Consider the following 12,180-nt stretch of genomic DNA (forward strand, 5'->3'; position numbering starts at 1 on the left):
CATTTTATAAATTGCAAATCAAATGAAACAGAACTGCTTCATCCTGCACAGACAGGCAGTGTATCTGTGGTAAAACATAGTGACTTCACGCTGTTAGAATCACCAGTATCAGTGTGTCTGTGACAGAGATGTTTTGAAAACAAAAGGCATTGGTGGTTGCATTTACTTCATGCATGAGGAAGTGAAATAGTACAACAGTGCCCTGTGTCTGTCCAGAAGGCTCAGTAAAGAATTATCTTTAGAGCTGAGAACTGCTTATTCTTTTATGATGGGGCGCTGCAAGTGGGTTTTGGCAGGCTAAACTCAAGTTAATCTTACTGTCCTCAGATTCAGAACTCCTATTAAAAAAGAAGCTACAAGTTTTGTTTTTTCATTTGTTTGGGCTTTTTTAAGTCCTCGGTGAAATAATGATGGGTTTGCTTACCTTTTTTCTCCAAAGTGCTGATGTCTCTTTCATGATCACATTTATAGTACATGTATAATTTTCCAACTCTAGATGACTGATTTTTAATGTCAGTGACTTGCTGAATGGCCTCAAGTGTGCACTTCCATCTGTTTTCTTACCTGCAAAATGGACACAAAAATATCAATTACAATAATAGCTAATTAAAAAAAAATTTCTATGAGTATATATCTTTAGTCCTTCAACTCTATACCTTAGAAGGTAAGTACATGAGAAATATAATACCATAAATAAAACTATGATGAAAATCTATCAGATTTACTGCATGCCTTTGAAGCTGGGCTTTCATAGGTTGAACAAATGTGTGTTCTGCCTCCTGTTGCACATGGCATAGCCACAGCTGTGCTGTGCAGGTGTTCTGCACGTGCATCCTCACAGGTTTTCCTCTCTTTCCCAGGATTACACAGCTACTATATATTTGCGGCAGCGCTGGACAGACCCCCGGTTGGTCTTTCACGGCAACAAGAGCTTCACGTTAGATGCTCGTCTAGTGGAATTGCTCTGGGTACCAGACACCTACATTGTGGAGTCAAAAAGGTCCTTCCTGCACGATGTCACTGTGGGGAACCGCCTCATAAGATTGTTCTCTAACGGCACTATCTTGTATGCCTTAAGGTAGATCAACCTTTGGCTTTGATGATGATGATGGTTCAGAATAGATTTCCAGAATTATGAAGGACAGCAGCAGATACCATCTGTCATGGGTAATGAGTTTGGGGTCAACATGCCAACTGTGACCATACTCTTGCCCCCTGTTCTGGCCACCTGGGAATGCCAGTCAAGGATCACGATTCCCCATGGTGATACGTGCCGTGCGTCCTGAGCACAGCAACGCTCAGAACGCTTATGAGTTTAGGTGTTAACAGGACAGGTTGAGCCAGCTGGAGGCAGGGATGGAATGGAGGGAGGACATCATAACATCATAACAGTAAAAGTTTAACAGATGGTGGGAAACTATTTGCTTATCCAGTGCCATGTAGCCATGATTTCCGCGTTTTAGCAAAAAGCGTATTTGTACGTGGACTGCAGAAATGTGCACTGTACTTGCGTAAGCAATTCATACGGTGTTAACTCTTCTCAGCTCACAGTAACTGTCCCTGTTACATTAACTGCAAAGTAAAGCTGCTAAAAACTAACTCATTTACACTCCACATCAGAGCAAACTAGAGTATGTGTGCAGTTAGTTACTATGCCTCAGGTGACAAGGGGCAGCTTCTTAAGATGCGCAAACTGTAGCACTGGAAAACGTGAATCTACACTAAATCTCCTGCTACAGCAAAGCAAAATTCCTCCTTCAGTTATGCTTTCATTAGCATGGCTGCAGAGAGCCTATCTACTTAAGGAGAGTTCTCTCTGATTGTATCAGTCCATTCATTTCATAGGTCAAAATTATCTAAATGTCAGAGCAGAGTCCTTGCAGTCTAGTTTGCTGTGAAAAACAGAGATAGTTTGTTACAACTTTCAGAATTCTTTCTCCTCCTACAGAATCACTACTACTGTTGCTTGTAACATGGACCTGTCAAAATATCCCATGGACACACAAACGTGCAGACTGCAGCTAGAAAGCTGTAAGTATAACATTCTAGGAAAAAAAGTGACTTTTTAAATTTATTCATATGTAACTATGCATCTTGAATATTTGGATTCATCACAGTGGCTTTCTGGAGTATGCTTTTATTCCTGCAAATACTAATGTTCAAAAGAAAACAATTTTGCTTTATCATTCTTCAAACGCCTGTGTTGTAATCCACAGTTTAGAGGATTCCTGTCACTGTGCAATTTATATAAAAAGTGGTAATAAATCATATTTTTATTGAAGAGTAGCTAGTTCAATTTTGCACAGAAAGGATGAAGTAATAATGGCTGGTTTTCCAAATTCAGTCCATTTTGTACATGCAGCTTCTTCAAAACTAACTTCTGGGGAAAGTTCATGGGATGGAGTACAGCAAGAACAACTTTTCACAGTTTCAGGTATCTGCCCCCTGTTGCACCTCCCAAACCTCCACTGCAATGAGACAGTGCAAAAGGTGGTTCTTACTGCAATATGAGTTGAATGTGGTTCTAAAACTCATGAACTGCAACTGAGGGCAAACCCAGCTTTGTGGTATATGCTTCTCCATGAGGGCTGTTACAGTGATGCAGACGATGGCACCCTTGTCAACAGGAGTCTGTGTCTTGGAATTCTCAAGAAAAGGAATGAGTGAGTTTTGCTCTCAATTAAATTAAAAGCTTATCCATGGCAGAACTGGCTGGGAAAGACTGCAGGAAAATTTAGGACACTACAGAGCTTTTACAAAGGAGCTCAGGAGAGCAGTGCTGCTGTTCTGTATGTGTGAAGCTCTGCAGCAAGCAAGCGTTTCCTGCTTCATGTCACAGAAAGAAACATCTACAATCTCAGTACTGAAAAGACCAGATTTTAGCTTCTGGGGTTGCAGGATGAAGCACCTGTGGAAGCACATGTCATTTTCACATTAAAATCATATTATTTCACCATGGTTAACTTTATTACAAAGAACAGCTCCTGAAATAATAACAATTGGCCTCTTCTGCTAAAACATAGCTTGTTTGGGCCAGTTGTAAAAGTGATTGGGTCCTACATCATGCTCAGTTGCTGTATAATTCCAATGAAATTACACGCACGTTGCCCACTGGAGATTTCATTAGGATAAGTGCCCAGAAATAATGCTATTTAAATATATGCCAGATGAATTAACAACAATCTATCATTTATTATAAAATTTTCCTGAGTAACCACAATTTATAAAACTGCTTAGAAACTTTGAAAAGTCACATGCTTAGGATTCTACGCAGGGATTCATATCCTGGACAACTAATTTAGGAGTTCATCGCACTCGAGCTCTGGTAATTTGTGTCTAATAAGAAAACACAAATTAGATAAGATGCAGTTGCAGCTCTTTTTATTCCTGCTACCAGGATGAACAGGTTATTATCAGAATCAAAGCGTCCCTACTCATTTTCTCAAAGAAGGGCACTTAATAAAAGAATCAAATTAGTGAGATTGATGAGCTTGTTTCCTAAATTAAGTGAAATTTTTGAAGCGAATGGCAGGCTGGTGCCTCAGTACAAGCTTTACCCCTCAGACTGAGGTATCCCTCAGTCCAACCTGAGGTCATGTTACATTCCTGGAGGCAATTACTCAGCCGGCATATATGGAGTTTACTGATATCTGCTTGAATTGTTGATCTCATGTGTCCCACAGTTTTGAGGCAGGAACTCAGTGTTGCCTCAATGTCAGATGCATTTATTTGTCCTCAGTAACTTAAAGCCTTTGGGTATAGGAGGAATGATTTGTAGAAAAAGCTGGTTTTATGAGCAGGTTTTCTGGACAATGCATATACAGTCAGAAGAACCTGGTTCATAACCGCATAGCAAGCTCAGCTCCAAGCTCTTGACTAACTGAAAATGCCTTTTCTGGTATTTTTAAGCACTTGAATAGACGGTTCAGTGAAATATGCTTCTGCTAACTGGTAAGGGGCTCAATGGGATCTGTACTCTCTTTTTTTAACCACTGTGTTTCTCCTGCTCTCCTCTCGTGACTGAAGAGACTATGTTTGAGAGTTAATCGCTGCAGTAGTTTTATCCTGCTGCATGAATTCAAACTGCAGATGGCAGGAACATGTTATCTTTTAAACTGTTAAAATATTTTAAAATAGAAAAACCCCACATAAATGATTGAAATAGGTTCTCAGCAGCCTTGCATGTTGTGCATCACTCGGTGGCATGTGCTCCTATTGAAATCTGAACCAGCAGACTGAAAATACGGCAGCGAAAGAACAGCCAACATCCGCTCATGGTCTGACACAGTTAAGAGGGTTTTTGTCTAGCCTACAAGGCATCGATCATGTCCCTGCTCATTGCAGCAGGTTGGACTAGGTGACCTTTAAAAGTTCCTTCCCACCCAAGCTATGATGATTTTACTGGCTAAACCACACTAATATGGGTCTTCATGTTCTCCTTAGGGGGATATGATGAAAACGACGTCATCTTCACATGGTTGAGAGGAAATAACTCTGTCCATGGCATAGAAAAGTTGCGGCTCTCTCAGTACACAGTGGAACGTTACTACACCCTGGTCTCGAAGTCACAGCAGGAAACAGGTAAATCAGTGAAAGAGAAAAGCAAGAAAAATTCTCAAGTATTTCCCGTCCCACCTCCCTTCCCTTCTATGGGCCAGTATCTTTTGACTCAAGCCTGAACCAGAGAAGTTTTTACCAAATCTTAATCTCACAAAAAGAGATAGAAAGATGGTGAGTGAAATCCAATTAGCTGCAATCAGGATATTCTGCAAGATGGAAATCCATGGAAAGATGGGGTTTTTAATACACTATAGTCACTTGATGAATTTTCAGTTGGTTTTTTTTATATTCTCCACTTGTTTCCTTCTCCACACATACTTGAATAAACTCTCTCCCTTCCTCCCAGGTGTGCAGACTACAAATACTGCAGAGTGCCATGTTTTCAGTAACTGGGAGTAAAATTAACTTGTAATGTACAAACAAAGTATATTTTAAAATGCTATCATGTTATGATGGAATAAGATCCCTTTGTACATCAGAATTCAATGTCTTTTTCATTATCAGTGTAAATACTCTTCTCTCCAAACACAGGCACTACGAAAGGGAGCAAAACTTCCTTAGAATGGCTAGGTCTTAAAAATAACAGTTTTGTTGTTTACTGTAGCATACACAGCCCATGAACAACATGGGTTTTGTTTCTGCATTTCAAAGGGATCTATTGTTTACACAGCAGAAATATCTCCTGCAAATACTAGCAATCCAGCCCCAGAATCCTTATGCCAATATTATGAAAAAATTGGTGTTAAAAAATTGGCTGATTTTTTTTTATCAGAAAAAGACACATTTATCAAAGATCACAAATTACTAATTAATACAGGGGGTCTAATTTCCTGTGATGATAAGATACTTGGGATGCTTTGGGACATGAGCCAAAGCCTGCTGAAATCGAGAGAAAAATCTTTTGTTTATTTCTCAGCCATCAGATAAGACAGAACTTGGCAATGCCCCCTCAAAGCGCTCATTGGGAAAAATGTGCTGTGCTATGAGAGAATAGATGAAAGCATCAGCCCTTCTCTGCTCTGAGCTAAGACACTGGTATAAAATGTTTCCACTGTGGATTAAGTTCAGGAGCTGCTTTGCAAGTTATGCATTGTTTTCAATGTCTCTTGTCCTGCAATGTGGTGTGTATGTGTCCTCTTGCGTAGGGTATCTTAGGTAAGTAAGGCCTCTGAGGCAAAAAGCTTGTGCAAGTAACACATCTCCCACGATCTCAGTGCAGCTCTGCTGAAGTACATCAGCTGAAGGGCTGGTGCTGAGCTGTCCCAATTCCAGTTCAAGGGTTCTTGGGAATCTCGTGTTCACTGTGTTTCTTCCTTTTTGGGAACAGGCAGTTACCCACGACTGATACTGCAGTTTGAGCTGAGAAGAAACGTCCTTTACTTCATTTTGGAGACCTATGTGCCCTCCACTCTGCTCGTCATGTTGTCCTGGGTTTCTTTTTGGATCACACTGGATTCAGTGCCTGCAAGAACCTGCATTGGTGAGTTATTGTCTGAGGAAAGGAAAAGATTTAAGCAGGCAGGAGAGCCTCTGAGGGCTGGGTAGACGGTAGTTTTCTTGAGTTCTCTGCTCAGTGATAAACAGCATACTCACAGTCTGCTTTTATTTGTGGCAGAGCTGGGTTAGCAGTATGAAGCCAGGTTGTCAAAGGCAGGGAGAGCCTGTGTAAGCTAGAGCTACAGAAGCATTTCAGTTGATGGATGATTTGGATTTGGTACAAAGTGATGTTCTCTATCTGGCTAGCGATAGAGTGTGACAACGTGCGTGGGAGGGTAGGCCAAGCCTTGTCCAAAGTGTCCACAAGAGGTGGTCTTTCCTTTTCTGCTTTCCAAGGAGTCACAACGGTGCTTTCCATGACAACTCTGATGATTGGCTCACGAAGTTCCCTTTCGAAAACCAACTGCTTCATTAAGGCCATTGATGTTTACCTCGGCATCTGCTTCAGCTTCATCTTTGGTGCCCTTGTGGAATATGCAGTGGCTCACTACAGCTCATCACAAAAGTGTGTTGCTAAAGGACCTCAAGAGGTAAGGCCTGATCTACTTTAATAAGCCTAGTTATCTTGGATTGACAATAATTAATCCGCCATTAACTAAAACAAATGGTGTTCCTCTTATGGACACAGTAACAAGTGCTTCTCCTAATTGTCACTAAAGCTAATTTTTTGTGCGCAACAAATGCATGAACAGCACTAGACCACTGTGTCTCTGACGCAGACTTCTGCGCAGCAGCCGAAGGAGCAGCAGCTTTAGCTGACAGTCATGTTAGAGTCGTAGGACCACAGTGAGGAAGGTGCTTTGGCCTGCCACTAGAATCAGGTCTAACCCTGAGCTGAGCTTATGTGAGAGTATGAAGCACCTCTGCTCCTTTCAAAATGCAGCCAGAGAAGAGCCAGTGTAACACACCTCTTCACTCTTCTATGGAATAACTCTGATTAGGACACTGCTCTGGAAGGTAATTTCCTCTCCCAGAGGAAAGGTGAACCCTTCTTCCTCCCTTCCCAGAAGACAGTACCAAACATTAGTCCCAGAACAGTGAATTGTTCAGTGCTCTGCTTTAGTGGGAGAAAATAAATAATCAGGTATGATTATAGTCCTGTGGTCATCAAGGGTCCAGATCCTATCAGAGGGAAAAGATGTTTCCCACCTCACTGCTGAGTTCTGTGGCATAGACGTGCAGAGATGGATGTCAGGTTGCTCAGTGACATAGACTGAGACTCCCTCGAAGATCTCAAAACACCTCTAGAAATACCATGGTGCAAACACAGGCATCCCTGGGACTTCAGGCACTCCTAAAAATAGACAGCAGCTGAAAGGCATGTTTGAATACTGGGATGAATGCATATGAAGCTGTGTTTTTATCCTTCTGGTCTCCTTATTGATTAAAGCACTTTTCCTCTTCAGGAGAAGACAAACCCTAAAACTAACTGTATGCTTTTGTTCCCTAGGGGTCTGCAAATGAGCTCACTAAAGAAATGGAAGGTGTCAACATCACTAACATCCTCAACAGCTCCATCACCGGCTATCAACGGAAAATCAGCTTTACAAGCATTGAGATTTCCAGCAATAATGTTAACTGCAGTGACTTGACCATGAAAACTCATGAGAAAATCAAATGTGTCTTGAGAAACAAAATGCACAGGATTATTGGTTATTTCACAATTCAGAACCCCAGTAACGTAGACCACTACTCCAAATTGCTCTTCCCTTTGTTTTTCATGCTGGTCAATGTGTTTTATTGGGCTTATTATTTATATTTTTAGTAGAAATTAATCGCTTCATTCTCCTACTTCAGCAGGAGAGGAATCTTGCCAACGGGCATCTAGATATCTAACCACAGTGAATCCAACGTGGACAAAACACTCTGTTGTGTTTCCTGAGCCACAGAGCAGAAGAGTGTGTGAGGTACTCGAGATGCAAAGCTTTGGTGCTTCAGCACTAGCAATGTTGACTCTGGACAACTGCTTGTTCAGCTGAGTGGCTGTGCTGGGCTCTTGTGCTCATACCTGTTTCATTCCAGCACCCAGCCTCTCACCTGGCCAGAGATGGGTGTGTAGGACTGCTTGTGGCAGGCCCCCAGAGCACTACAGGTGGCAAAATCATCTTGGTAGTCTGAAGCAGGGTGGAACCTTCTAGTTTAGCTCTCCAAGAGGATGTAGGATTATAGCTGTTATTCTTTGTTTGCCAGAGATAATGGTAACAGAGGGACTGTGCTTGCTGTCTCAATAGCTCCTCTGTTCAAGTAAGAGAACCCGAAGGCAGCAGTGTGCCATGTGCAGAGAGGAACAGTTCCTGTGCACGGTGCTTCCTTGTCCCAGGAGTGATGCGGTGCCAGACCAGTGATTTCAGTGGTGCTGGCATCGGCGCAGTGGTACGCCTCGTTGCTTTTAATACCTGTAGGACTCACTGAGATAATCCTCGCTTGCTGAAGGTATCCATCTCCAAGACAGATAGAGGGCTTTTTATTTGTAGAGCTGTGTTTTTTCCAGAGACTTGGGAACATAAAATATAGGCAGCAGAACTGTTTTGTAACCCATCTCTTCTACTCTTCCTGTTGTGCTACAGTTGAACAGATTCTACCACCTTCCATGTCTTCCTCACAAACATATTATTCTTCATCCTGGAGAGTGCCTCCTTCAGGTTTCACTGCTATAAGCAGCTCCTGTTTCTTGCCAGCCATATGCAAGAGTGGCCAATTTGTCATCCCCTCTTTTATGTGGCTGTGCAGCTGTGGTAAGTCAGCAGTGCTGCTGGGTGAAAAAACCATGCGTGGGCTGAGGTACAATGATCTAAATCAGCCTTTTCCTCTCTATTTTAGGCTGAAACAGTGTTATGTTTCTGCAGAAATTCAGATTCTAAGTGGGCTCTGGAAACTGCCAGAGTTGTTTATGCTGCAATCAGCAGGACCCAGAGCTTTGTTTTAGAAATAAATTAAATGTGTGGTGCACACACACACTTACATTTGAGAACCAAATGCCATTTGGTACTATGTAGCTTAAGGCTACTGAAGTCTTTATTTCCTGATTTTAAAATTAACATTTTATGGCAGATTCCCCCCCACCCCCTTTTGGTCTATGCAACTTTCATAACTTTGAGGGCATAATCCTGCAGTTATGTAGGCAAAATGGTAATTGCCTGCAGTGGCTACCATTCAGCAGGCGTTTTGGCAGAGTAAGGCCTCTCAGCATGTAGCTTATATTACAGTATCACGCGCACGGTGTTTGCTTAGTTTAAGAGTCTCTTACTGGGGTTTCCTATAGAAGGTGGGCAAAGCACGCAAAACTATTGATTTTTTACTTTAATAACTTTTTATCGAACCACTTCACCACACTATATTGTGAAGGATCTAAACCACATATTCATAAATCACAGCTTTTACAAAGAGTAGCACAAGAAGACAAAGGGGAACAGACTGACAATGGCAAGTGAATAAACACAAATTCCAATAATGAAATGTTGGCTTGTATATACTGGCATTTAAAGTCCATTCCATAAAATGTAATAAAGTGAATGTTTGTGATATGAACACAAAGCCCCAGAGAGATCCTCTATTAAAAAAATCATTACCTTCTTTCTGTGTCAATTTCTTTCTTTAAGACCCAACTAAAATGCCCATATGTGTTCTACACCAGCCGCCAAATATTAATGTTAACAGAAGGAATTTCTTTGTACATTATAGTAGACTGCCACTCTCAAGGCTTGCTTTCATTAGATGCAGCTTTCATTACAACTTTGCTGCTCTGAAGTTGCTCAGGACTTGTTCTAAGTTATACCTCTGTACAGCGAAACATTTTTTATTGACCTGGCCTAGTGAAAAGCATGTTGTCTTGAGAAGTGCCAGCTCTGTCTATTTTCATTTGTTGCTGATTTTGGTAACTTCAAGAAGGAAGGGAGGGACACAAGGCAGTAGTGGAAGGAACGTTTTTTCAGATACTTTATGAAAATATTCTTAAAGAGCTGTTGGCTTGGCCAGGGGAAACATCTTGCTTCAGAAACTCTTAAAATCTAGAAAGTATGGACTCCTTTGGACTTTATTTGCTTCTACATATAATTTTCTCTCTTAGTGACGGACTTCACCACTTTACTACACCTCACACATGATTGTCTCCCTATACAACCCTGTTGTAACACAAGATACTAACTGCCTTGGGGGGAGCACACGGAGTGCTCCTAAGGCCATTTCAGTGGTCAAACTGATGCTCAGCAAGGACCAGATATGGAAGGTAAGACACAAAGTAAGCAAGCTACCTAGCCTCTACCCTACTGCAGGTACATCAGGCATGTCAGAGGGACCAAAATTAATTTTTGCCAATACATCCTACAGTGAAGCAAATCAGCTTAGCTGCACTGATGTCCTGGAGCAGCTTCCTGTTATTACTGGTGTTGCTGTTGTCCTGTGTGTGATGCTGGGCAGTGACAGATGAGCTTTGTGAGCCCTGATACGTTCTTGAGAGCAGTCAGGATGATGCACTGCACAATCTCAAGTCTTTCCTGCCTCTTTCAGGTGTTGTCTAACACAAGCTAGAAGCACTGCTGAATTCAGAATGAGACTTTCATATCCTGATAGGTTTGGAGTGCAGAGCAGCTTCCACGTTACTGGTGTGCAAAGATAAGCCCCGATATCTTGACAGACACCAACTGAACATCAGCCTTTCCCACAAAGGACTGATAGGTAACATGTAAGCTGCAGGTGAGGACAAAGCCACAGGTAAGCACTGCACACAGCTCTGTTTTGGTTGAGGGTTCAGCCTTGCATGGGCTCTACAGGGAACAGGAGGGGTTTGAGTAGCAGCCTACTAGAGCCTCTAGGCTAACGGTTCCTGAGCTGGGAGCGGTTTCACCTCCCACCAACCACACCTGCCCCATAGACCTGAGGGAACTTGGCACCACGAATCTGGACAAGCAACAGGACAGAGTTACCGCTAACATTTATTATTCCACCATGGTGCCAGTTTGTGTTCTTGGCAGAACATGAATGTATGGAGGAAAAGACTAACTTGCTTTTTGAGATGATTCTGCTTTGCAGTGATGTTCTGGTCTGCTGTAACCTTTCCTTACACATACTTCCTAAAACTGCAGCTTCTGGAATCTTTGTCTCTTTTTAAGAATATTTGCACTTACTTTAAGCCTTTGTGGACAAATGCTTGTGAATGTGTGTTAGCATAGGAAACCACAATGGATAGTGAGCAGCAGTCAGGCAATGCAGGTAACTTGAGGAGCTTTCAAGAGATGCAAATGCTTGTATCGGGTACAACCTAGAGGAATATAAAGCCTCATAATATGCTATAGATAGTCGCCCAAGCTAGCACAGGGACCAAAGCAGCCTAGCCACTGCAGTGTAAAGCATTTTGGGGATTAATTTATCCAGTTTGAAATAGGAAGGAGCTGCACTATAGAGAACTAAAACAGGCTAACACAACCTATTTTGCAGCCCTCCTCTAGAGCTAATACATATCCGCCTAGGCGCGTAGCAGCGAGCGATAAGAGAAATACTGCCTTTTAGTGCATCCCAACATCCACCTGCTTCCTTCTATGCCCCCCCCCCCCCGCCCTTGTTTTTCCCCCTAACTTTTCTTGTGCCCACTTCACCCCAGCATAAGCAGGAGCTGGTCCTGCTGCAGCAGCCACCAGTCTGAGCTCGGAGAGTGTTATTTTTCATTTTCAGAAGGATGAAGGGTTCAACTCAGGAACCCTATTGTTTCAGAGCATGTGGTTTACATTGTGATTTCCAAGAGGTACTTGCATATGCAAACACTACCATCTGCTGTAAGGAATAGTTTCCATTTTTTAAAGGTTAATTCCATTTCAATCCTACTGATTGAATCGGTAGCAGAAACTACTCTCATTTGCTTACTGTATTTAGTGTCACAACAGCCAGTCTTTACAAGGAGAGACTGTTTAGTGCTGGTAATTGGCATAGGTTTTCTCTGAATTCTCACTAAAATAACTTTTCTACTCATTAATGAATAAAAGCTGTTCTAAATTACAGCCTGTTGTTACACTTGGGATCAGACAATGGGCTTCCTGTTAATCTGAGGTGAGTGTTAAGTCTGTAATGAATAATTTGATGATTTTGTTTCTCCTTACCCTTTTGAGATATATGTCTCGAAGAGACTGCAGT

General features: G+C 42.0%; 1 protein-coding gene across 9 annotated transcripts in view; it reads left to right on the forward strand.

The window, feature by feature from the left end:
- The window catches only part of GABRP (gamma-aminobutyric acid type A receptor subunit pi), a 37,973-nt gene extending 28,344 nt beyond the window's left edge, over positions 1-9,629 (forward strand). For all 9 annotated transcript variants that reach the window (XM_054841785.1, XM_054841786.1, XM_054841781.1 and 6 more), the window contains 6 exons: positions 861-1,078; positions 1,949-2,031; positions 4,444-4,581; positions 5,888-6,040; positions 6,394-6,587; positions 7,508-9,629. In XM_054841785.1, the coding sequence (XP_054697760.1) occupies positions 861-1,078; positions 1,949-2,031; positions 4,444-4,581; positions 5,888-6,040; positions 6,394-6,587; positions 7,508-7,822 (1,101 nt within the window). In that variant the 3' untranslated portion in view covers positions 7,823-9,629. The remainder of the gene's footprint in view (positions 1-860; positions 1,079-1,948; positions 2,032-4,443; positions 4,582-5,887; positions 6,041-6,393; positions 6,588-7,507) is intronic.
- Positions 9,630-12,180: the final 2,551 nt, after the last annotated feature.

The sequence above is a fragment of the Grus americana genome, chromosome 14 (assembly GCF_028858705.1).
Source record: "Grus americana isolate bGruAme1 chromosome 14, bGruAme1.mat, whole genome shotgun sequence".
Classification (NCBI taxonomy): domain Eukaryota; kingdom Metazoa; phylum Chordata; class Aves; order Gruiformes; family Gruidae; genus Grus; species Grus americana.